This window comes from Rhinopithecus roxellana, chromosome 19 (assembly GCF_007565055.1).
Source record: "Rhinopithecus roxellana isolate Shanxi Qingling chromosome 19, ASM756505v1, whole genome shotgun sequence".
Lineage (NCBI taxonomy): Eukaryota > Metazoa > Chordata > Mammalia > Primates > Cercopithecidae > Rhinopithecus > Rhinopithecus roxellana.
The window spans coordinates 39,426,814-39,452,402 of record NC_044567.1 but is presented as its reverse complement, the minus strand read 5'-3'; the positions used below and the strand labels follow the sequence as shown (position 1 = coordinate 39,452,402).

The 25,589-nt window shown below is 61.8% G+C and overlaps 1 protein-coding gene across 1 annotated transcript in view; it reads left to right on the top strand.

Moving 5' to 3' along the window:
• Nucleotides 1-25,589, top strand: part of ASPSCR1 (ASPSCR1 tether for SLC2A4, UBX domain containing) — a 43,589-nt gene that overhangs the window by 17,023 nt on the left and 977 nt on the right. Inside the window, exons 5-12 of the mRNA XM_010354329.2 lie at nucleotides 745-802; nucleotides 2,282-2,355; nucleotides 3,023-3,434; nucleotides 18,307-18,491; nucleotides 18,788-18,869; nucleotides 20,030-20,096; nucleotides 20,774-20,836; nucleotides 21,454-21,506. Of these exons, the coding sequence (XP_010352631.1) occupies nucleotides 745-802; nucleotides 2,282-2,355; nucleotides 3,023-3,434; nucleotides 18,307-18,491; nucleotides 18,788-18,869; nucleotides 20,030-20,096; nucleotides 20,774-20,836; nucleotides 21,454-21,506 (994 nt within the window). The remainder of the gene's footprint in view (nucleotides 1-744; nucleotides 803-2,281; nucleotides 2,356-3,022; nucleotides 3,435-18,306; nucleotides 18,492-18,787; nucleotides 18,870-20,029; nucleotides 20,097-20,773; nucleotides 20,837-21,453; nucleotides 21,507-25,589) is intronic.

The window sequence follows — 25,589 nt, the reverse complement described above, 5'->3', positions numbered from 1 at the left end:
CGCCAGCAGTTCACATGCTCTGGAGCTGTACGTGGCGGCATGTGCCTGTCTCCCAGGCTGCTGTGCACATCAGGCCTGTGTGGGAGGCATGCTGCATATGCACGCCCACTTATGCACGGGTCCAGCTGTGTCTCCTGGGGGGCAAGGCTCAGAAAGACAACTGGTGGCAGAGTCTGACATGGACTTACAAGGATGGCCTCCCTGGCCACGGGCAAGCGGGCGTGAGCGGAGGCAGCACCCCTCCCCCATGCTTTGGTGACATCAGGTGTTGGCACTGAGGGAGGACGGCAGGCAGTGGAGACAGGGGCACCTCCTCTTAGTGGGCGGCTTTAGATGAAAGCCCAGACCTTGGGACCCTCACGCTCAGGCTTCTGAGTGCAGGTGGCCATGAGCCGCATTCCAGAGCCAGTGCTGCTTGTCCCTCCCTTGTGGTCCCTGGGCCGTATCGGCGGCTTCATGTCCTGCCAGCGGCCCCAAGACTGGAGGTGGGGGGAACCCCCAGGCTACGCACCGTAGGCCATGCTCCTTGGGAGTGCCTCCAGCTGTCAGGTGTCTCCTCCCGGTGGTTGTGGGGCACAGTGGGGGCCTGGGCTGAGGGCTGTGGCCTGGGCCTGGGACGCTGTCCTGGGTAGGGGGTGGGTGAGGGCCCCACACCTTTGCCTTCTGAGTCTCCTGCCCCGGGGCCTCCGTGGCACTGGCTGAGGTGCCCTGGGGTACCTGACGGTTTCTTCCCTCTCCTCCCAGGGAGTGCCTGCAACACCCCAGCGGGGCCACCCCAGTCTGCGTGTACACGAGGGACGAGGTAGGCGGCCCACTCTTGCCCACCCAGTCCTCACTCTCAGCCCACTTCCCAACTGGAAAACCTGCTCTCCCGCAGCCGTCTCGGGGCAGTGGCGGGAGACTCGGGCTCTTGAAAGCACGACGTGTTTCATGGAAAAAGAGGGAGTGGCCGGCCCTCGGAGCCCGGGCTGCCCCGAAACCTCCCTCGGCGCCCTGTTTGTTTTTTCAGCTTCTCTCAAAGCCCAAGAGTTACAAAAGTGGTTTCATTTAATAAATATTTGCTTAGCTCGGTGTTTTGATCATTTTCAAAACCGAGTGTGGCGTGGCGCAAGCAAAGCCCGCCGTGGCGGGACCCTCCTAGCGCTCGTCCCTGGCCTCACAGGGGCCTTTTGTTTCCACCCTGGCTGAGTGCCCTTTGCTGCAGTGGGGGGGCACTGTCCCGGAGGAGCCCCGGGGGCCCCTGGTGTGGACGGGACACTCCCCCCATTTATCCCTAGTTGGAAGCTCCCTGGCCAGGGCTGTGAGGGGGAGGCTCAGGTCTATGTCCTCCCTCGAGGGGAGAGCCACGGGGCTCAGGACCCAGGCCCAGCACTGGCCTGAGGCTGGGGTCCCTGGGGACCCTTACACCCTTTGGCTTTTGTGCTGGGCCCTTGACTCTGCCCTTGCTGGAGGCAGCTTCTCCACCCCTTCCTCACAGGTCAGAGCTAGCGTGTGGGATGTGGCCAGCCAGGCCCGAGCCCTGCCCACCCCGAGCCGAGCCCCAGGAATGCCCTGAGAGCAGGAGAGTCGGAGGAGGACGGGGCAGTGTCCCGAGGCAGCCGGGCTGCTGTGACCCATGGGGGAGGCAGCCGTGGGGTGGGTCTCGTCCTGGCCAGACACCAGAGCCTGTGAAGCCGTATGTTGTGATTTTGGGGCCCACTCAGCTCAGAGGCTTTTGAAGAGTGGGTGCTGCTGGCCTGACCTCCACCCACCAGATGGGGGAGGGCTCCCAGCAGGGACTGGGCCTGCAGAGGGCTGGCAAGCATCATGGAGCTGGGGTGACCCTGGCCCAGAGGCCCGGCTGGCTCAGTCTCAGATGTGCATGTCTTGCCCAGGCCTCCTCCCCGCCCCCATGGGTGACAGCACGTTCCTGCCTCTCCCGCTCCGGGCAGGGGGTCCTGGCTCCAGGGCCTCTTCCTTGCAGCCCCTCTGCCAGTCCAGGCCTCAGTGAGCTTGGGTCCCAGCTGTGGAGACCAGGCTGGGGGAGACTCGCTCAGGCATGGGCAGCAGGTCCTGCCCCGGCTGCAGACCAGACTCAAGCTGGGCCTTGCGGAGGGTGTGGACCGGCAGGGGCCAGATGTGGGAGTGGGTAGGACGGAGGCCGGAGAGGGCATGTGGCCTGTGGTCCTGGTGATGCCGGTGCCCAGAGGTGATATGGTGCCTGGAGCCAGAGCCCGGAGGGTTTCCCTGGGCTCTGGGGTCCCAGTGCGAGGCCCGCCTGTCCTGGCTGCTTCTCCCACAGGTGATGGGTGAAGCCGCCCTGCGGGGCACGACGCTGCAGTCGCTGGGCCTGACCGGGGGCAGCGCCACCATCAGGTAAGGGCGGTGCCGCTGGGGCCGAGGAGTCTATTTAGCTACAAAAAGTGGTCTCGGCCGGGCGCGGTGGCTCACACCTGTAATCCCAGCACTTTGGGAGGCCGAGACGGGCAGATCACGAGGTCAGGAGATCGAGACCATCCTGGCTAACACGGTGAAACCCTGTCTCTACTAAAAAATACAAAAAATTAGCCGGGAGAGGTGGTGGGCGCCTGTAGTCCCAGCTACTCGGGAGGCCGAGGCAGGAGAATGGCGTGAACCTGGGAGGCGGAGCCTGCAGTGAGCTGAGACCTGGCCACTGCACTGCAGCCTGGGCGACAGAGCGAGACTCCATTTCAAAAAAAAAAAAAAGTGGTCTCAAAGGAAAAGAGAAAGGGCACGTGGCAAGTGGGGAGAAGGTGTACCTGGGCCCTCGTCATGGAGGGCACCTGGCGGCCTCTGCCTGCCTGTGAGCATAGGGACCAGGCTGCGGTGGCCTCATCTCTGTGTCCCCCAGAGGGGAGGTGGATCTTGGGAGGGTGCATGGGATGGGAGAGGATGAGCCGGGGGCAGGAGAGGGTGAGCCGGGGGCGGGAGAGGGTGAGCCGGGGGCGGGAGAGGGTGAGCCGGGGCAGGCGGCAGGCAGGGCCGTCACAAGGTGCTTCCCTTGTTCTCTGGCCCCACTCAGGTTTGTCATGAAGTGCTGCGACCCTGTGGACAAGACCCCAGGAAGCCTGGGCTCGTCGGTGTCGTCGGTGTCGGCTGGCCAGGCGCCCGCCAGCACTTCACTTCCCTTGGAGTCTGGGGAGCTCAGCCGCGGCGACCTGAGCCGTTGGGAGGACGCGGACACCTCAGGGCCCTGCTGCGAGGACACTCAGGAGAAGCAGAGCACGAGGGCGCCCGCACCTGCCCCCTTTGTTCCTTTCTCATGCGGGGGACAGAGACTGGGGGGCCCTCCTGGGCCCACAAGGCCTCTGACATCATCTTCAGTCACGTTGCCGAAATCCCTCTCCAGCCCTGGAGGCCCCTCCAAGCCAAAGAAGTCCAAGTCGGGCCAGGATCCCCAGCAGGAGCAGGAGCAGGAGCGGGAGCCGGAGCCGGTAAAAGGGGCCCTGGGCCTTGGTCCTTTCTCCTGACATGGTAGCCCTGCGTGGCTTTAGCTGGTCAGCCTGGTGGCGTGGCAGTGATGCAGGGCAGAGGAACCCGAAAGTGGGGCTCTGGCCAGGAGGGTTCTGGCTTTGCCCAGGAAGGGATTCAAGGGTAGGCAGGTGGTAGAGAAAGTAGCTTTACTGAGACGGTGGCTCTGTCTGGTCCCGCATGAGGCCGTGTCTGCTCCGGGATGAGGCTGTGTCTGCTCCGGGATGAGGCTGTGTCTGCTCCGGGATGAGGCTGTGTCGGCTCCGGGATGAGGCTGTGTCTGCTCCGGGATGAGGCTGTGTCTGCTCCGGGATGAGGCTGTGTCTGCTCCGGGATGAGGCTGTGTGGGCTCCGGGATGAGGCTGTGTCTGCTCCGGGATGAGGCTGTGTCTGCTCCGGGATGAGGCTGTGTCTGCTCCGGGATGAGGCTGTGTGGGCTCCGGGATGAGGCTGTGTCTGCTCCGGGATGAGGCTGTGTGGGCTCCGGGATGAGGCTGTGTGGGCTCCGGGACGAGGCTGTGTGGGCTCCGGGACGAGGCTGTGTGGGCTCCGGGACGAGGCTGTGTGGGCTCCGGGATGAGGCTGTGTGGGCTCCGGGACGAGGCTGTGTGGGCTCCGGGATGAGGCTGTGTGGGCTCCGGGATGAGGCTGTGTGGGCTCCGGGATGAGGCTGTGTCCGCTCCGGGATGAGGCTGTGTTGGCTCCATGACGAGGCGGGAACCATGTCAGCTCCGTGTTGGCTCCGTGATATGGCACAGAGCGGGGCTGCCCTGGGGTGGTACATGGAGGGCAGCAGCTCAGGGCATGGCCACGGTCACATTTACATCCACTCTTAACTACGTGCACGTTCAGGGGTGGGGTATTCAGAAATCTCCAAAACAGGGGTGGTAACTTCTGGGTTATGGCCAGGGAAAGGGTGAGTTGTGGTGGCATTGGTGGACGCATCAGCCACTCTTCAACCTGGTTTGGAATCAAGCTCCTCCTCCTACCTGCGCAGGGTCTGGGCTTGTTCTTAGCTTCTCAGGGAGGTGATTTTATTTTTTTTTGAGACAGAGTCTAACTCTATCACCAGGTGGGAATGCAGTGGCGCGATCTCGGCTCACAGCAACCCAACTTCTACCTCCCAAGTTCAAGTGATTCTCCTGCCTCAGCCTCCTGAGTAGCTGGGACTACAGGTGCACACCACCATGCCCAGCTAATTTTTTTGTATTTTTGGTACAGACAGGATTTCACCATGTTGGCCAGGATGGTCTCAATCTCTTGACCTCACGATCCGCCCACCTTGGCCTCCCAAAGTGCTGAGATTACAGGCGTGAGCCACCGCCTCCAGCCCTTTTTTCTGGTTTTAAACCCCCTTTACTGAGGCACCCACTTTTTTTTTTTTGAGATGGAGTTTCGCTCTTGTCGCCCAGGCTGGAGTGTAATGGTGCACTTTCAGCTCACTGCAACCTCCACCTCCCGGGTCCAAGCAATTCTCCTTCCTCAGCCTCCCGAGTAGCTGGGACTACAGGCGTGCGCCACCATGCTCGGCTAATTTTTGTATTTTTACTAGAGACGTGGTTTCACCATGTTGACCAGGCTGGTCTCAAACTCCTGACCTTAGGTGATCCACCCACCTCAGCCTCCCAAAATGTTGGGATTACAGGTATGAGCCACTGCGCCTTGCCTTTTTTTCGTTTTTTCGAAACAGAGTCTCGCTCTTGTCACCCAGGCTGGAGTGCAGTGGTGCGATCTCGGCTCACTGCAACCTCCACCTCCTGGGTTCAAGCGGTTCTCTTGCCTCAGCCTCCCGAGTAGCTGGGATTACAGGCACCTGTCACCATGCATGGCTAATTTTTGTATTTTTAGTAAGGATGGGATTTCACCATGTCGGCCAGTCTGGTCTCAAACTCTTGACCTCAGGTGATCTGCCCACCTCGGCCCCCACAGTGCTGTGATCACAGGCATGAGCCACCGCGCCTGGCTGGCCCCACATTTGGATCACGCTGATTGTGCGGAGCCTTGTGTGCCTGAGGGTTCTGCCCGTCACCAATGTCCGCCTCCCCCTTCCCTGTGCTGCCCGCTGGCCGTCAGCCTCCAGGGTTGTCTCTGGTGCTTTGGGTCAAGCTGGGCTTGCAGGGCCCCTCCCTGGCCCACTGCAGCCACGTCAGAGCTCAGAGGAGGAGCACGTGGCGTGGGTCACCCATCCATCAACTGCTGCCTGGAAGCTGATGTGGAATTCTCCCCCTGGAGCCCCGAGCCATCCAGTTGCCTTCCCAGTGTCCCCGTGGGCTTCCTTGGAGGTACAGCTTGGTGGGCATCCTCGCCGGGAGACTCGTGTGGGTTCCGCCTTCCTGGGACTCCACTGGGCCATGGCCCCTTCAGAAATACCGCGAAACCCGTCCACCCCGTGGGAGTGAAGGCATCACTGCGGATTCCCCAGGAAGTCCCTTGGGCTCTTGGAACATCCCAGGCTCCTCTCCTCCTTGGGCTTGTTCCCGGAGGTGCTGGGTCTTCCTCCCAAAGCCCAGCCCGATTGCCTGCTCCTGCTCAGGACAGGGTAGGGCCTGTCCCTGTGGCCACGCGTTGCTGCCGGTTAGCACTCAGGCTGGCAACATGGATGCTAAGCATGTCTTCTGCTCCCTTCGTGTGTGGGGAAGGTTAGGGACCCCACCTGCGCTCCCCCAACACGTCCACAAAGCCACCAGGTGATCCCCAAACCTCGGAGTGTCCTGGGAAGGGCCCAGAGCCAACCCTGATGCCCTCAAGGCCCCACGCAGGCTGGGAGAGTGGCCGCCCCGCACTTACAGAGCTGGATGCAAGGTCCGAGAACAGTTTGCGGGAGGACAGGCGTGGGAGTGCTGGAACCGGAGGGAGGAGGAGCCACCAGTGACAGACACGGCCACACACATGGGTATTCTTTTTCCAAAACGCCTACAAGGGGGCTGGTTCGAGAGCGTGCCATTCAGTGGCACACATTTTTTTAATTTTTTGAGACGGGACTTGCTCTGTGGCCCAGGCTGGAGTGCAGTGGCGTGCTCTTGGTTCACTGTAGCTTTGACCTCCTGGTCTCAAGCCATCCTCTCCCCTCAGCCTCCTGAGCAGCTGGGACCACAGATGTACACCACCATGCCGGGCTAATTTATTTATTTATTTTTATTATTATTTTTTTGAGACAGAATCTTGCTCTGTCACCCAGGCTGGAGTGGGTGGGATCTCAGTTCACTGCAACCTTCGTCTCCTGGGTTCAAGTGATCCCCCCACCTCAGCCTCCTGAGCAGCTGGGACCACAGGTGTGAGCCAACACACCTGGCTAATATATATATATTTATTTATGTATGTATGAGATGAGGAGTCTTGCTCTGTCGCCCAGGCTGCAGTGCAGTGGTGTGATCTCAGGTCACTGCAATCTCCGCCTCCTGGGTTCCAGTGATTCTCCTGCCTCAGCCTCCCAGGTAGCTAGGATTACAGGCACCCACCATCACGCCGGCTAATTTTTGTATTTTTAAAAGAGATGGGGTTTCACCATGTTGGCCAGGCTAGTCTCAAACTCCTGACCTCAGGTGATCCACCCGCCTCGGCCTCCCAAAGCGCTGGGATTATGGGCATGAGCCACCGCGCCCGGCCTAATTTATTTTCATTTTTCATAGAGACAAGGTCTCCCTCTGTTGCCCAGGCTGGTCTCAAATTCCTGGGCTCAAGCAATCCTCTTATCTCAGCCACCTAAAATGCTGGGATTACAATTGTGAGCCACCTCACCGGCCTGAAAGTTACTTTTTATAGTATTATGGATAGTATCATGCTTCCTGTTACATTGTTGACTGACTGACTCCTTGTTAGTTCTAGTGGGGTCTTGGGTTCTGTTGGGGTCTCTGCAGACCTCTTTCCCTTTTCCTGTCATCCTTTCTCTTCCTGTGTTGCAGCAACTGGGCCTCTGGTGCTTTTGGATAGTGGCGATCTTAGTGGACATCCTTCCTTGTCTTGATTGTAACAGGAATTACTAGTAGTTTCTCTGCCAAGGAGGATGTGTGCTATAAAAAGCCTTTATCAAGCTGAGAAAGTCACTATTCCTAACTTTCTGATATTTAAAACAATCTTAAGTGGGTGTTGAACCGTTCCACTGTTTTCAGCATCAATAGAGATGACCGTATGCTTTTGGCTTGTGCCTGTGTGTTCGTAAGTGAGACAGACTTTTTTCCTTGCTCTCTCTTCATCCAGTTTGGGAATCAGATTTCACCTGGCTCACAAGGGAACTGGGCAGTGGCCCCTCTTTTCTGGGTTCTGGAAATTCTCCGAAGGTTATGGCCGCTGCTCACTGCAGACTCCACCCACCACTGGGGCACTGGGCCCTCGGCGGGGAGTGTGTGCAGGCAGGCGGCCAGGTGCTGACCCCCGAGCATGCCTGTGTGGGCTTGTGGCCTGACCCTCTGTCTCATGCCTCCCCCACACCGTGAGGACCTCGTGTCTGTGGGGTCCCTGGCCCTGCGGCTGACTTTTCCTTTGTCCCTGTCCTGACCCGGCATCAGAGCCCTGCACCTGGGCTGCTGGAACCTGACTTCCTTAGCTTCCTCACCTGCAGAACTAGGGTGTTTGTGGCATTTATGGATTTTGTGCCAAAAGAGGCAGACTGGGGGACTGTCACGCGGCTCTCAGTGAGGGATGGGAGTAGGCTGTTTCGCAGCCCTTGTGTCCCCCGAGGGCCAGGCTGCCAGCTGCCAGCCACAGCACAGAGGCTGGGTCACAGCTTCCTGTGCTCCTGCTGACCTAGTGGGCCTGGAAGGCCCCCATGCCTCCATCTCCTGTGGACATTTAAACTATTTGTGTCTGGGCCGGGCGCAGTGGCTCACAGCACTTTGGGAGACCGAGGTGGGCAGATCACCTGAGGTCAGGAGTTTGAGACCAGCCTGGACAACATGGCAAAACCCTGTCTCTACTAAAAATACAAAAATTAGCTGGGCGTGGTGGCAGGCACCTGTAATCCCAGCTACTTGGTAGTCTGAGGCAGGAGAATCACTTGAACCCGGGAGGCAGAGGTTGCAGTGAGCTGAGATCGCGCCACTGCATTCCAGCCTGGGTGACAGAGTGAAACTCCGTCTCAAAAAAGAAAAGAAAAGAAGTGGCCAGGAGGGCTCTGTGCACATAGCCCTGGCCTCGGCTGTGCCCTGGGCGCTCGGGCTCCGTGTCCCGGACCTCAGGGAGGGCTCTGTGCACATAGCCCTGGCCTCGGCTGTGCCCTGGGCGCTCGGGCTCCGTGTCCCGGACCTCAGGGAGGGCTCTGTGCACATAGCCCTGGCCTCGGCTGTGCCCTGGGCGCTCGGGCTCCGTGTCCCGGACCTCAGGGAGGGCTCTGTGCACATAGCCCTGGCCTCGGCTGTGCCCTGGGCGCTCGGGCTCCGTGTCCCGGACCTCAGGTGAGGTCAGGAGTTTGCTTCATCCTCCTCTGGCCGCTTCTGAGTGAAGCAGCCTCTCGCCTCCCACTTGCCTCCTGGCCACACACCTGGGAGGGCAGAGGCTGGGCGTCCGCACCATGTTGGATGTAGGGGTTTCCATCCAGCCCGGCGTCAGGGTCCAGTCCCTCTGCTTTCTGTCCCCCTGGCTGTCCTGGGACTGTCCCTGTTGAGTGGACAAGGGAGTGGGGAGTGAGGGCGCTGGGTCCATTCTGGGACTATGATGGTGTTGGCACTCCGTCCTCCCTCTGGGAACTCGGCCGAACTCTGCACTGTGACACCTGAGTCCCCATGAAGCGCTTGTGCCCCTCGACCCAGAGTTAGGCTGGAGACAGACGCATGTGCTCTGGGTGAGCAGGGGTGACCCCCTCTAGGCCTGGTCTTGTGGGGACCCCTCGGTGTGAGGGACACTGGCTGTCACGTTCCCCCATTCTAGAGGTGTAGGCCTCAGCCCCTTCTTCCCTCCGTGCCCAAGGCGGGTCTTGTCTGCGGAGTGTGGGGTGTGGAGCACGGGGCTCGCAGCCCAGAGCAGTGCCCGCCTGTGCTCGCCCATCGGGAGGTGCTGTTGGGGTGGGGTCCCGGCTGGCAGGCGAGGTCCAGGGAGGGAGCGTGTGCCTGGCCTGCGCAGCGTGCTGAGGGCCTTTGATCTGGGACTGAGGCAGCTGATTGACAGAGGGCGTCCTGCCTGCCCCGCGCCTCCGTTGCTGCCAGCCGCACACGCAGAGGGCCCGCGGCCACATGCCGCTGCTGGGTCCTTTCAGTGCTGGGGGGGAGGGGAGAAGGGAACAAAACAGAACTTTTTTGGGGAACTTCAAAGGTACACTTTAGTAAGCAAAAAGCGTTTCCAAGTTTCCCATGAATGTTTTGCCTGTGTGTGGTTTTTGGATTTAAATAAAGAGTCAGAAGAAAGAGACAGGAGAAAATACAGGCAGGTCCTCGGCCGAGGCCCGGGGTGGTTCACAGACCCGGGCGGTTCCTGCCTTTGATGTCAGGCATTAATTATTAGAAGGTAGTTTTACTGGCGATCAGAACTGGGCGCTGGGAGAGGCTGGGGCTGCCCGGCGCCCCCTGGCCCTGTCTTTGAAGTGACTCCATGGGCCGGGAGGCCGCCCTGCAGCCCTGTGCTGGGCTGGGACGCCAGTCCCTGCAGACACCCCCCACGACTCGGCCTCCCGGCAGCTGGCACAGGGGCCGCTCCTGATCAAAGGCTGGGTCTGCCCGCATGGACTGGCGGCTGCTGCCCTGCCTGCCCCTCCTGCCTGCCTCGGGGGTGAACCTTGCTCCTGGAGCCGGGGCCTGAGGTTTCCTCAGCACCCCTGCTCACCCCCGGCCCTCCGTGGCCAACGGCTGGTGTGGGACTCGTGGGGCGGGGAGGAGCCTGTCCCAGGGTTTTGGGGGTAAACCAGCGGGGAGGAGGCTGGGTCTGGAGCGGGTCGTGCACTGGGTGTGGTGAACACACCCTGCCTGGGACACCCGTGTGCCTGGCAGGGCAGGTGCTGTTGTCCCTGGGCAGTAGGCATCCTCAGAGGGGCCAGGGGCTCCTGCCCGTGCTGTCCCTGCGGCCAGCCCAGTCAGTGGCCAGGGTGGCCCGGGTCCCTACTATGCCTCCTGGGTGTCTGAGGACAACCGTGGGCTCTGAGGCAGGGCCCAGGCTGCCCCTAGAGGCGCAGCCTGTGGCCTTGATTGGAATGGCCGTGAAGTGTGGTTGGCAGATGGGTCAGCGATGTTGCAGGTGGCTGGCTGAGTGCCGGCTGTTTAGAAGCCTGGTGACTGACAGGCGCTTGTGTTTCAGTGAGGAACCCGGGGAGTGGGGGTGGGTGCTCGCCACTGGGGCTGTGGGGAGAACCGGGAGTGTGGGGGCTCCGTGCTGGGTGAGTTGGCGGCTGCAGGGTGCAGACCCCACTGGCCCCTCCTGGCCTGGACTCCCCTCCCTGCTGGACCCGAGATCCCCTGGTTGGGATTGTTCCAGGAACTCAGGTCAGGGGCCCTGTCAGCCCTTCCCTGGCTCCTCCAGGAGCAGCCTCCAGACTCCACCCTGCGGATGAGCCCCCTCGGCAAACCGCTTCTCCTGCCTCTCCGTGGGTGTTGGTACACTTTATCCACGGTGACACACGCCTGCCACACCGTAACGTGCCCAGCTCCGGACAGGCTCATGGTCAGCCCAGGCTCCAGGAATCCTGTTCCTATTTTTCTTTTCTTTTTTTTTTTTTTGAGACAGGGTCTCGCTCTGTTGCCCAGGCAGGAGTGCAGGGGCGCAATTACGGCTCACAGCAGTCTTGACCTCCCATCTCAGCCTCCTGAGTAGCTGGGACTGCTACTGCTACTCAGCCTCCCGAGTAGCTGGGACTGCAGATGTGAGCCACTGTACCTGGCCTCTATTTTCATCTTTTAAAATATTTTTCTTTTTAAAATGAAAACATGATTTTTTTCTCATGAGCACTTCATGCTTTATATTTTCATCTTTTCATATTTATTTTATTTTATTTTTTATTTTCTTGAGACAGAGTCTCATGCTGTCACCCAGGCTGGAGTACAATGGCACGATCTCAGCTCACTGCCACCTTTGCCTCCCAATTCAAGTAATTCTCCTGCCTCAGCCTCCCAAGTAGCTGGGATTGATTACAGGTGCCCGCCCCCTGTAATTTTTGTGTTTTTTGTAGGGAAGGGGTTTTGCCATGTTGGTCAGGCTCGTCTCGATCTCCTGACCTCTGGTGACCCACCTGCATCGGCCTCCCAAAGTGCTGAGATTACAGGCGTGAGCCTCCGTGCCCAGCCTTTTTTTTTTTTTTTTTTGAGACGGAGTCTCGCTCTGTCGCCCAGGCTGGAGTGCAGTGGCACAATCTCAGCTCACTGCAAGCTCCGCCTCCTGGGTTCACGCCATTCTCCTGCCTCAGCCTCCCGAGTAACTGGGATTACAGGCGCCCGCCACCGCGCCCGGCTAATTTTTTTGTATTTTTAGTAGGGACGGGGTTTCATCATGTTAACCAGGATAGTCTCGATCTCCTGACCTTGTCATCCGCTCACCTCGGCGTCCCAAAGTGCTGGGATTACAGGCGTGAGCCATAGCGCCCGGCCTTCTTTTTATTTTTACTTTTTGAGACAGAGTCACACTCTGTCGCCCAGGCTGGAGTGCAATGGCACGATCTCAGCTCACTGCAATCTCCACTTCTGGGTTCAAGTGATTCTGCTACCTCAGCCTCCTGAGTAACTGGGATAAGAGGCGTGTACCACCGTGCCTGGCTAATTTTTGAATTTTTAGTAGAGTTGGGGTTTTACCATGTTTGTCAGGCTGATCTCAAACTCCTGACCTCAGGTGATCCGCCTGCTTCGGCCTCCCAAATTGCTAGGATTACAAGTGTGAGCCACCGTGCCCGGCCTGTTTTCATCTTTTTAAAAGAACTTTTTTTTTTTTGAGCCAGGGTCTGTCTGTTGCCCAGGCTGGAGTGTGGTGGTGTGATCTCTGCTCACTACAACCTCCACCTCCCGGATTCAAGAGATTCTTGTGTCTCAGCCTCCTGAATAGCTGGGATTACAGGTGCCCACCACCACACCTGGCTAATTTTTGTATTTTTAGTAGAGATGGAGTTTTCATCATGTTGACCAGGCTGCTCTTGAACTCCTGACCTTAAGTGATCTCCCCGCCTTGGCCTCCCAAAGTGCTGGGATTACAGGTTTGAGCCAGCGCACCCTAACATGAGGCCTAATAGAACTTTTCTTGGCCAGGTAAAGTGGCTCCCACCTGTAATCCCAGCACTTTGGGAGGCTGAGCTGGGAGGATCACTTGAGCCTAGGGATTTGAGACCAGCCTGGACAACGTAATGAGACCCCATCTCTACAAAGAAAATTTAAAAATTATCAGGGCGTGGTGGTGTGTGCCTGTAGCCCCAGCTACTTGGGAGGCTGAGACGGGAGGATTGCCTGACTTGAGAGATCGAGGCTGCGGTGAGCTGAGATTGCACCGCTGCACTCCAGCCTGGGCAAGACGTTGTCTCAAAACTGAAACATCCCTGCTTTGGGCCTTCCTTGTTGGCCTCTCCCCAGCCGTGTGGCTGCTCGCTGGCAGGCTCAGACCGTGGGCATCGGTGTGGATGTTGTGCTCAGCCTGGGTGAGGCGCTGTCTCCTCTGGGTGGGATTTGAGGCCCGAGGCCTCTGCTTGGTGCAGGCGGGATGTGTGCTGAGGGTGTTCCCCATGCTTTGGCTGTAAAATTTGGGCATGGAGTTTGTGGTGTCTTCAGAGGCAGTCCCACCTGCGTCCTGTGTGAGTGCCTGTCCACGTCGGTCGCAGTGGTGTCTCCACGGAGCCTGCGTCCATGCCCAGGCCTGCCTCTCGCCCTGGCACAGCCTCTCCTGCTGTGCGCGTCCCAGGCCTTTGATGGCGTCCACGTGCTCCGCCGCCTGCCTCGGAGGGTGGCCGGGGCACTGAGTAACTCGGGAGGTTTGGCCCGTGTCTGGCGTAGTGATTCATTTAAGCTCAGAGCCTCCGGGGAAACTGCACACTCCCCTCTCACCGGGGCCCTGGTGGGGCAGGCCAGGCCGAGACAGGAGAGGGAGGGAGGCCGGGAGGGAAAACACAAACCCTCAGAGACGCTGGAAACTCTGAGGTTGGGGCCACCTCTGAATGGGTTTGCATTTTTCCTCTGTGTGTCATCACATCCTGGAAAATTACTGTCAAGAAAAGGAGACCTCTGGGCAGTGTCCCGGCCCGTGTGCATGCCCCTGGCGCCCTTGCCCCACAGCCCCCAGCCTCCCTCCCCTTGGGTTCCCAGCTCACCGGCCCGGGGCTGCCCCAGCACCGTCTGTCATCGGGCTGCGCGCCCAGAGGGCTGCCCCCAGCATCCCCGACTGCGTCCCTGTCCTCAGTCCTGCCCATCCTTTCTGGCCTTTCTCCGGCCCCCTTCCAGTTTCAGGGCATCTGGATAAATGGTTAGCATTGTTGCAGCCCAGTCCGTGCAGCCCTCCTGGAGGCTGTGATCTGGGGGTCCGCGGGGGGCCTGGGTTTGCAGGAGACAGGAAGGGGCCAAAGGGGCAGAAGCTTGCGGGGGCTTCACCTGCAGGAGGAGTTGGGTCTTTCACAGCTGCCCGGCCACCCTCGGAGCCTGAGAGGCCAGCACCCCTTCCCCTCATGGTGCCGGCTGGACCCTGCACTCTCTGTGCCTCTTTGTGTGTCATGTGGCCATAGTCGCCCCAACCTTGTGGCGTATTTTGAGCTTCCGAGGAGCTCAGCACACACAGCCCCTGTGAGAGCGCTGGCGCTGGCGCTGGACCCTGCCGTGTCTCTGGCGTCGTCCCCATCCTCTGAGACCTCTCTGACTCTGCCTAGCAAGAGGGGCAGGGCCGGGAAGAAGGGGGTGTGGGGCCTTCGGGAGCTGGGCCCGGGTGCTGAGGCGGAAACCAGGCCGGGCTCAGCATGCCAAGCTCCTGGTGGAGGCACTGGCGTCCATGCGTGTCAGCGGCGCAGAGAAGGTTCCAGGCTCCGTCTCCTGAACCTGTCTGGAAGAGCCCAGCTGCTCCCACGGACCTGTGACCTGCCGCCGGGGGCCGGGGGTCTGGGCCTCTTTGCATCGGCTCAGGGGAGGCCGTCCGCGGCTGGGTGAAGGTCAGCGGCCATTTGGATGCCCCAGCAGCCGCGGGGCTCTCGCCTCTGCCAGAACAGGCAGCGTCCGAGCTGGCAAGGGCTTTGGGGAGCAGCGGGAGGCCTGAGGGTGCCGAGTGCTCCGGAAATATTGCTGGTTCTTCAGGGGCAGGCCTGGCCTGCTGGGCAGAGCAGAACACGGCCTCCACTCAGAGGTGGGGTGGGGGCGCCGGGATGGCGGAAACATGAGGCCGCGTGAAGTGGGCATCAGCTGGACCTTGGGGTTTGGGCTTGGAGGCCTGCAGGGCAGTGGTCCCCTGGCTCTTGCTGCCCTGTGTTTCAGTTCCTCCTGCTGCTGCACCTGTGTGCCCTGTGGGTCGGCAGGTCTTGTGAGAGGCCTAATCTGAGACAGGAAGCCCACGCAGGCTTCTGGAAGGCTCTGTCCCGGCTCTCGGCCACCCTATTGGCTGAGACCGACCCCATCGGCTTCCTGAGGCTTGGTGAGGCCCCCAGGGTCACCTGCTGGTCACACACCTGGGGGACCCCACCAAGGCTGAGCCCAGGTTGGGGCCCCCGCACTCTGCTGAGGTTGGGGCCTCATTCCCCGCTGGCCCGCCCTCCCCTTGGGAACGTTCCAGGTGGGGACGTTTGTAGTGACAGTGGTATGACATCCAGTTATCTCCTCCCTGAAACCTTCACCCTGAACCTCACTCAGCACAGGGAATTGGTCAGACTGTGGTGCGTGCAGGTGTCCTGCTGACACAGCCCCTGCTGGGACGTGGGAAGAGGCTGAGGCACAGCTCCGGCCCCAGCATGATGGTGCGTGTGGTAAAACTGCCCGGGTACTTGGGGACAGCAGGGACAGTTCCAGCGTGGGTGTGTGAGTGCCACCTCCCCCATGTGGTGGGCATTGGTGTGATGCTGGCAGCTGGGACCAGGGTCCTCTTCTCAGCAGATGCTGCTGTGTTCCTGGGGGACAGTCTGTGGTTTTCTTTTGTGTGCATGTGTGTGCTTGGGTGTGTGTGTGTGCGTGTCCTTGCGTGTGCACGTCTGTGGGTGTGTCTGCACACATGTCTGCGTGTGTGTGCATGTCCTTGCATGTGCACGTGTGCTTGGGTGCATGCAGGTGTGTGTATGTGCATGTCTGTGTGTGCACGTGTGTGCGTGCGTGTTTGCCCCAGAGCGGAAGGAAAGAGAATGCAGCCGGACGATCATATCTGTGTGAGGGGTGTTCACTTTGTGTCTGGCAGTCTTTCTGTGGAATGAAATATTTCAAAATAAGAAATTGAGGGGAAAGAGAAAGGAGGGTGCTTGTCTCTCTCCTCGCCTCCTGCTCTTCCTCCCTGTGTTGGAGGCTCCAGGACGCCTCCCCCCAGGTTGACGTCATTTTTGGCCTGCAGAGGCAGCCCCTTTCTTTTCTCCGGGCACCAGCGAGGAGGCTGGGCTCCGGCCGACGGCAGCCCCTGCAGGAGCCAGGGCTTGACTCCCGTGCAGGGCCATCACTGTTGCTTTTTTCCCTCACGATGTTTCATCCACCAATCTCTGTTCTCCGTCCAAAGACATCTCAGTGAATCCACCTGGCGCGGCAGCAGCGCTGATGCCGCAAATGCGGGCCAGGCTGCCGGGCAGAGCTCGCCAGTCAGCAGGGCCGGGTATGGCTGGGGCAGCCCTGAGACCCCAGGCCCTGCCACTGCGGCTCCCGCTTCCTGGTCCCTCTTCTCTGTGGGATGGAAAGCCTCTCTCCGGGGGAAGGCTCGGGGCTAAGCTGATGGCTGTTTGAGGTTTCTCCACACACAGGGTCCCTGGCATCTCCCTCTGTCATTTGGCGGCCAAGTGACATTTCCCAGCAGCCCTGCTGCAGACACTGTCTGTTCCCGGGGGAGAGTTAGGTGGCCTGGGCCTCTGTGGTGGCCGTTCATGCAGCCTCGCCCCAGGCTGCAGCGAGGCTGCTTCTGCTCGGGGCTGCTCTGCCCAGGTGAAGGGCGGGCATGGGAGGTTTCCGGAGAGGCCTCTCTCCCCTGCTGCCCCAGCCCCGTGTGGGGCCCTGGGTCCGTCTGACAGACGGAAGCTTCCTGAGCCGGGCCCTTGGGATGATGAGTAGGAAACTAGGGAGGATCCACAGGAATTAGAGATTTCATCAGTTTTGTTTTCCAAGTGAAACTCAACAGTCCCCTAGCAGCGTGACGCTGATGGCCCCATCCCCTATGGCCCTCATCCTGGAGGCACCCTGGTGTGGGCTGTGGGCCTGGGGATCCTTGGCGCTGTCCAGCATGCAGACGTGCCAGCAGCCCACGTTTCCCCCGGTGACTCGAGGCTGTGCCCTGGATGTGGCTGTCTGAGCACGTCGTGTCCTGGGGACAGGGCCCTGTCTGGTGGTCAGGCTCAGTGCGTGCCCATCGGGGTGCTCTGCCCGCTCGGGGAGACAGCGTGGCTTCCAGGGGGCTCTTTCAGGGAGGCTCTGGACCAGGCTGCAGCGGATGCCAACCTGCCACAGGCTGGCCTGGCCGCTCATGGACATGGTGGCTCCTGGCCCAGGGTGCACCGCGTCCTGCCCTCCTCTCCCCTGGGAACCCAGGCGTGCTGGCGGCCCTCTGGAATGCAGGCACTGGGGCTGTGGGGGGCCGCCTGGCGCCTGGCATCTCGTTATAAAAAGCTCTGGCGCAGGCTGCTCTCGGTGGCTGTAGGATGGTTGTGGCTTTGGAAGGGCAACCCCCAGGGACCTTGGTCAGCCACCTGTGGCCCCACTGCTGGGCCATGGTCAGCCCTTGCTGGCTGCCCTGCCACGACGCTGCCAAAGCCAGTGGGGCTTCTGCCAGACTCCCGTGACAAGTCATGACAGAGCCACGTGCTGGATGGCTGCAGGGCCCTGTCACCCACGGCAGTCAAGGTCTTATGTGTCTGTCTGGAGGGCAGCCCTGGAGACACCTGGGACAGGTGTACCTCTGGCAGGCGCACCCTGGCTGTCACCCAGTGTGGGCATGGTGGGAGCGCTGGAATGCTGTGCAGGGCAGGAAGCAGTGGCCCGTGGCTGCGTGGGAGACTGCAGGGGAGACAGGACCAGACCAGGAGGGTTGTTCCCAGGGCCTGCCAAGCCATCCCCAGGTGTTGAGAGTTGGAGGTAGGGGTGGGAGCCCAGAGCCAGCTCCAGGCCACCCGCACTCCCGACGGCTCTCGGCTGTTCTGTGTGAGGGGGGATGGGGCCGAGTGTGGTGTCCCACTCACTCCAACACTGGGCTGAATGCACCGAAATCACTGCCCAGGGCTCCGGGAGCTGCATGGCCCAGCTTTGTCAATTTCATTGCTGTTGATGCCAATTAGGGGTGACACTGTCCCTCCCTCATCCCAGGGTGGGCAGAGGGAAGGGCTGACTTGTTCCCTGGGGGCAGGCGTGCATGGAGTCAGCCTGGCCATGGAGCTGTGGCCAAAAGGGCAGTGGGGACAGCGGGGGCAGCTGGGCTGGGGTTTTTGCCGACGCTCTAATTTGGCGGCTGTCGCCACCCCTGTCCCCCACACAGACCCTGACGTGGCCTGAGCCAGACTCCAGGGGCCGTGCACCCTGATGGGTGGGGAGCAGGGGCTCAGCGTCAGGTCTGGTGCACTGACTGGGAGAAGGGGGGTCTCCAGCCCTGGTCAGGCCCTGAATGGGGTGGGGGCCCCCAACTGCTGTGCCCAGCCCTGCCCCCAGGACCTGGCCCTGGCACTGTGCTGGCCGGGGCCAGGGAGAGAGTGGGCCCAGCTCCCACGTCTGTGTGCCCACCTCGGCTGGGGGCACCGACAGCCCGGGGTGTGGAGGGCCCCCCGTGACACCCACCGTCAGCCGCGCCCTCTGCCTCTAGCCCGTGGACCTGGAGCCTGTGGACCGGGAGCCTGTGGACCGGGAGCCCGTGGACCGGGAGCCTGTGGTGTGCCACCCTGACCTGGAGGAGCGGCTGCAGGCCTGGCCATCGGAGCTGCCCGACGAGTTCTTTGAGCTGACGGTGGATGACGTGAGAAGGCGCTTGGCCCAGCTCAAGAGTGAGCGGTGGGTGCTCCCTCGGTGCCTCCCAGCTTCTTCGAGTCAGGGTTTGCCCCATCAGGTGCCTGTGCTGCCCGCCGTCCCCAGGTGCCAGCACTGGCTCCTGGCCCAGGTCCCTGACAGGCTGCCCTTAAGAGCACCTCAGAGGGTTGGGGCCCAGGGAGGGGCGTTCAGATCTTCCTACCTTGTGCGGGGAGAGCAGTCCACTTCTACCCTGGCGGGTGCAGGTGAGCAGCCCAGGGCCTGTTGCCGTGGCCCCCATTCCGACCAGAAGCCCTGTTCCCTTCCCCTCCTCACCACAGGAAGCGCCTGGAAGAAGCACCCTTGGTGACCAAGGCCTTCAGGGAGGCGCAGATAAAGGAGAAGCTGGAGCGCTACCCAAAGGTCTGCAGACGGGACGTGGGGGCAGCAGAGGCACAGCTCTGAGTGGGCCCCCCCTGAGGTCTATGGACGGGACGTGGGGGCAGCGGAGGCACAGCTCTGAGGGGGCCCCCCGTCAGTTCTGTGGACGGGACGTGGTGGGCAACTGAGGCACAGCTCTGAGCAGGGACCCCCTGAGGTCTGTGGGTGGGATGTGGGGGCAGCGGAGGCACAGCTCTGAGCAGGACCCCGCCCCCGTGGTGGCATGCCTGCCCCTAGTGGCCAGTCGATCCTCCCCTGCTCATGATTTAGAATGAAACTTTTTTTGTTGTTGTTGAGACGGAGTTTCTCTCTGTCGCCCAGGTTGGAGTCAGTGGCACGATCTTAGCTTACTGCAAGCTCCGCCTCCTGGGTTCACGCCGTTCTCCCGCCTCAGCCTCCCGAGTAGCTGGAACTACAGGCGCCCGCCACTCACGCCCAGCTAATTTTGTTTTTGTGTTTTTTAGTAGAGACAGGGTTTCACCGTGTTAGCCAGGATGGTCTCAATCTCCTGACCTCGTGATCCGCCTGCCTCGGCCTCCCAAAGTGCTGGGATTACAGGCGTGAGCCACAGTGCCCGGCCTTTTTTTTTATTGACATGGAGCTTTGCTGTCGCCCAGGCTGGAGTGTGGTGGTGCGATCTCGCCTCACCACAGCCTCCGCCTCCTGGTTCAAGCGGTTCTCCTGCCTCAGCCTCCTGAGCAGCTGAGATTTCAGGTGCCCACTACCACTAGCTCGGCTAATTTTTGGATTTTTTTAAGTAGAGGTGGGATTTCACTATGTTGGCCAGGCTGTTCTTGAACTCCTAACCTCAGGTGATCCACCCGCCTCGACCTCCCAAAGTTCCGGGGTCACAGGTGTGAGCCACCGCCCCTGGTCGAATGAAACTTTAAACAGCAAATTTGAACACAGGTCAATGTGGTTTTAGAACTCAGGCCACCGTGCGCATGCACGGTACTCGGCTGTCTCCGTGCCCAGCCTGCCACGGGGGAGTCGAGGCCCAGGCCCTGATTGGGGGTGGCTGCTGCTTCTGCCTACCCCAGCCCTGGCGTCCGTGGCCTGGCATGGGCCGAGCGGGGAGGCCATGCCCTGGTCCCTGGTGCAGCTCCGGCTGTCCCTCCGACCCCTCCACTTGTCTGGCCTAGGTGGCTCTGAGGGTTCTGTTCCCCGACCGCTACGTCCTACAGGGCTTCTTCCGCCCCAGCGAGACAGGTGGGCAGCGCTGCCGGGTGTCCGGGGATGGGGGTCGGGGGCCCACAGAGCCCCTCCTGGCTCCTTCCTTCCAGGCCACAGGATGGCAGCCACCTGGCCTGCGGATCCCTGGGCACTGGGCAGGTGCAGGTGCTGGGGTCCCCTTGGGGGTGCAGAGGCGACCCAGTTTGCAGAGTGTCAGGCAGGCTGGGCACTCACTCCAGGTGAGCCTGTGGTCCTGAGTGCTCACGTCACCCACCTACTGGGCACGGCTGGGGCAGAGGGGCACCCAGAGGAAGGCACCATACCCCGGGAGGAGGGCAGTGGTGCTGTGACATTCAGGGGCTTGTGACCTGTACCTCAGACAGCTGGGTGGCAGCAACCCAAGGTCGCAGGGACCTCCCCCAGGGAAGCACTGAGGCTGGGGCGGGGCGTGGGACTGGGGGGTACGGGCTGGCAGCGGGAGTGCCCTCTTGCAGCAGGGCGGGGGTCCCAAGTGTGGTCCGCATGGGGGCCCAGCCACATCGAGCACCTGGGGTGCTGTGGGAGGAACAGGGCTGAATTCCCACCCCTCGGGGAAAGGCCCAGGAGGGTGGGAGCAGTGGCCCAGTGCCCGGGGCAGCCCGGGGCTGGTGTGGAGGAAGAGCTGTCTGTACAGCTCTTTCTGTTTCTCTTACTGTTCTCTTTCTCCTCTGCAGTGGGGGACTTGCGAGACTTCGTGAGGAGCCACCTGGGGAACCCCGAGCTGTCGTTTTACCTGTGTAAGTTTTTTCTCCTGAGCCCACTCCTGCCTCCAGTGCTCGAGCCCCTGGTGCTGTGGGCACACTGCCTGTCCCAGCTGGGGCTCGCAGCAGCTTCTCCACGGGAGCAGCACCTGTGGCCTCCCGCCCAGCTGCCTCCTGCAGCCCGTGGTGTCTGTGTGGGGACCTGGCAGGGCCCTTCTCCCTGAGCCGGGCGGTGGGAGCCAGGCTTCCTGCCTTCTGTCCCGGCGCCCCGTTCCCCTCTGGAGCCCTGCTGCCACCCAGCCTGGTCCCCACCCCGGGGCTCAGGCCACTCCTGCCCGAGGACTGTGGGAAGGGTAGGTGGACAGGAAGCGGCTGGCCTCCGTTTTAGTGTTTAGGTGGCAAAGGGTTAGGCTGCCCACGCCAAGGGGAGCTGGGCTGCATGGGTGGTGACCCCTGTAGTTGGGCCTGCCCCGCCCCGGCCCCTCCGAGCCCCCAGCTGGGGTTTCTGCAGCAGGAGTGTGGGCATGGGGCATGATCATGAGGGGCTCTTCTGCCCCACTTGAGGTGTCACCCGCATCTTCAGGCCTGTCTTCTTTTGGGACATGGATGGGGACCGCAGTGCTTCCTAACACATAGATGCCTTCTCTCCTCAGTCATCACCCCTCCAAAAACAGTCCTGGACGACCACACGCGGACCCTCTTTCAGGTACCTGAAGGCCTCCCTGGGGTGCTGCGGGGCGGGGCCCTCCAGGGAGGGCAGGACGCGAGGGTGAGGCCTGCAGTCAGGAAGGAGTGGCTTGGCAGGCGCTGGTGTGGGATAATAAAACCTTTGAGAACGGGTGGGTTCAGAGGGGGCCGTGCGCCTCTGAAGTTGTTTCTGACAGGTCTTTCCAGCCTCCTCTGCTTCCTGCCTGGCCCCGGGTGAGAAAGGGCCTGCTAGGCGGCCTGCCTGAACTGAGGCCGCTTGGAGGTCTCGGCCCCCCTGGGCTGCTGTGCTGGGGCCAAGGCAGCACCAGTCCCCGCCCAGGCGTCTGGGTGAGGAAGGGCCCGGCAGGCCTGGGAGCAGGGCTTGGGGAGCCCCAGAGGGATCAGGCCCTCAGCTAGAGACGGCTGCCTGGGGCTTCAGCTGCAAAGTCTGTGTTCCTGCCCCTTCCCCCTTCCCGGCCTCTCCCGCTGGCCCCACTGGCCCCTGCTAGGAATGCCCTGGTATCCATAGCTGTGCGCTACTTCTGTGGGTCCCTGCCACCTCCCTGAGAGCTCCTGAGGGTGGGGCCAGAGTGAGGGTGCCCGGTCCCCAGCCCTGCTGGGCCGCCCTCCAGAGCCAGAAGCAATGAATGTCCTGTCCTTGGCCTGTGGGAGAGCCGCCTGGGGCCTTCCGAAGCCCTCTGGCCTAATGTTTCCTCTTCAAAGCCTCTTCAGATATTTTAATTAGCAACAGAGGCGTTTTTTTTTTTTTTAAGTGGCCACAGGCCTCTGCAGAGGCCTGGGTTGGAGGTGAGAAGCTTGCTTGCTGCCTGGGGCTGCAGCCACTTGCTGAGATGGGGTAAGAAGGCTGGCAGCTGCCAGGGGTGATCAGGAGCAGTACTGAGCGGGGTTCCCTGAGGCAGAGGCAGGGGAGGGGTGAGACAGTCCACCCTGAGCCCCCGAGCTGCCGGGCGGACTCTGGGCCTCCTTCCTCCGTCTCCACCCCCTCCCTTGCTGGCCAGCCAGTTGATAAACATTGAATTTGGAAGATGCTTTGGGATGGAGGAGGACCAGTGCCCAGGCCTGCAGCCCACCCTCCCACTGGGAGGCCCCCTAAGAGCCCTGGGGTGCTGCTGCCCTGTTCCTGGGGATACATGGCTTCCCCGCCAGCCACCATCTCCTGCCCTCCGTCAGCTCGGCTCTAGTCTGGGGGCCTCTCGGGGTGGTGTCCCTGGTGACGTTCCTGCCTGCCTGCCGTCAGAGAGCTGGCGGGGCTGAGGGAGGGAAGCCTGCCTCCCTGGCAGGCAAGCAGGCGGTGGGCGTGGAAGCACCGGCTTTCATGTCTGTCTCTGGCAGGGCCCTGCTCCAGCTGCCTGCTCCCTGGGGGGTGTCCAGGGGCCAGCCCCCTGCTTCTGAGAGGGACAGCGTGCGTGGGTGTGGGGGCTCGGGTCGCCTGGCAGCCCTCTGTGGCCCTGGCCCAGGAGAGCACAGGTTTTCTGGGAGAGCCGGGAGGAGGCGGCCAGGATCGAGGACAGGGAATTGTGAGCAGTGTGGGGGCACCACTATGGGAACAAAGCCCCCACTGCTGCCTGAAACCTGCTTCCTGGCCCTGGGCGTCAGGGCTGGCACGGTCACCTCTGTGTGCGGTCCGCGTCCTCATGTCATAAGGAAGGTCATCCTGGACTAGGCCCACCTTTGATGTCACGGTCACGTCACTTATCTCTTCAAAGTCTCTGCTGTTTGGGCTTCCTTCCGTTGGCTTTGGTGGGGCAAGCCTGGCTCCTAACACCCTCTGTTTGTTGGAGCTCTCAGGCTGCCTCGGGGGACCCTCTGCCAGGACACTGGCCACCCACCTGGGAGGGAGTGACTGGCACTTCCGGCCTGAGTGCCTGCTGGGCGCCCACCCCTAGCCAATTCTGTCCTCCCTTTCCACCCAGGACAGCCCCGTCCTGTACTGCTGTGTTGCCCACTGCCAGGGCCTCTCTGGGAACGACAGGCCCCTTCCTCCCACCCACCAGGCCCTGCCCCACCTGGACCCTCTGAAATGTTCCTTGTTGACAAATGGTCTTGCAGAAGGTGGGATGGCGCCTGCAGTCCCCGCTCCCGCTCTGTGGGTGGATGCCCCGTCTCTCCCTCCCGGGCACCGTGGTGCCGCCTCCCGGGCACTGTGGTGCCATCTCCCTGCCCAGGCACCATGGTGCCACCTCCCTCCTGGGTGTCTTGGGCTGTAAGGGCTCCTCTCTTGGCTTCATTTCCCCGAGGGTGGTGCCGTTCTCTTTGGAGGGGGCGACCAGGGCGCTGGGCCACGTGTGCATGCAGCCCCTGCAGAGTTGCTGCCCCATGGGGGTTGGCGTGGGCCTCCTTTCGGAAACTCTTCTTGGCAACACTGAGTGGGGTAAGGGGCTGGCAGCAGAGAGGTGGCCGGATTTGGGACCCCAGTGTCCTGGACAGCAGCTAGGGAGGGGCCGGCTCCAGGCCCTCAGGCTGTGTCAGGGCAGGGCGGGCGCCCCCACTTCTCCCTGTCAGCCGAGGGAGCCAGGCAGGGGCAGCCTGAGATCTCCTGGGACAGTGCTGGTGGGGAAAGGCCCCTCAGCCTGAGCCTCCCTCCAAGGCCCGTCCTGGGCCCTGCTCTGGGTGGCTGGGGCGATGGTGTGACCCACCTTCCTTTTCTCGCCCCAGCTTGGTGACCGGGTGGTTCCATTCACCCGGGGTCCCTTACTGAAATGGCGCCTGGGAACCAGGGCAGAGAACACCCTTTCCACTGGTGGGGGATGGAGGTGACATGGACTCTCGGAGGCTCCTTTTTTGGGGTCCATCCAGAGGCCGAGCCTTTCCAAGCACTGGTCAGCCTCCATGCCGCCCAGTCTGCTGACCCTCCTCTCCACCATCCCCTCGTCCGAGCAGTGGGATCCCTCCTGAGTCAAGGCTGGGCACAAGCATGTGGGGACAGGCTGGGTAGGCTGCCTGGCTCAGTGCTCCCTGCACAGAAGCGCAGACAGAGCCCGGGTGCCCCAGGCCCAGCCACCAAGCCTACTTCCCTCCACTGGCGTTCCCGAGTCCTGCCTGCCCCTTTCTGTGCATCCCACGGGGCAGTGCCGGGTGAGGGTCCTGGCCTGTGCGGCTGTGATGAACACCAGGTGCCTCTCTGCATCGGTGGCTTCTGAGGGAGCCCTCTTGCCCCTCGCGGGTGGGCTGCAGGTGGGGCTGGCCAGGCCTCCTGTGCCCACAGCGGCCTCTGGGCAGTGTCCCCTGGGCTTCTGTGAGCAGTTGCAGCCTGGGTGTGAATCTTGGAGGCCCTGTGGTGACGGAGCATGCCGTCCGCCTGTGAGAGGCTGAGACCACTCCTGGCGCCGTCCTCCCCGTGCTCCCTTCCTGGGCCGTCCGCCTGTGAGAGGCCGAGACCTCTCCCGGCGCCGTCCTTTTCGTGCTCCCTTCCTGGCTCCCCAGCTTCCGGCGCCTCTTCAGGGCCATTCGGGCAGCCCCTGCCCACCCCACAGGCCCTTCTCTCCTCACAAGGCTTTGATCCCAGGCGGCACAATTGGGTTTTCAAAGCATTCACGGCCCTTGTTTGTGTCCCTGGGCCCCTGGCTGGAGGCTGAGGTTTCAGCGTTCCTGGGCCTGGCCTTTGAAGCTTCCTCTTATTAATCTTTTAACATCCCCCAGCCCCACTCCCACCCCCAGCCTGTGGCCCCAAGCAGCCTGGAGCCGGGAGGGGGAATCTGGATCTAGGAGGGGGATACCCCACCCTGGCAGCTGCACCTCTCCACGGTGGTCCCGGCACATACGCCAGGACCCGCCACGCCTGGCCCCACCTTCCTCAGGTGCAGAGGCCAGAGGAGGGAGGACTGTGATGCTGCGTGGCTTGAGGACCCTCGAGGCTGCAGCCTTCAGCTGGCTTGGGGCTTGGGGTGGTCCCATGGAGGGTGCTGGTCCCAGGGCACCCTGGCCTTCCGTACAAGGGTAGGGTTGGTGCCAGACAGGAAGCTGGGCGAAGAGGGCTTCATGGGGGCCGGGCAGGCAGAGCCCGCCTGATGGTGGAGCTGTGGCCATCACCAGGGCCGGACCCTGGGGGTGTGGCTGCTTCCACCGCAGGGGGGTGCTCTGC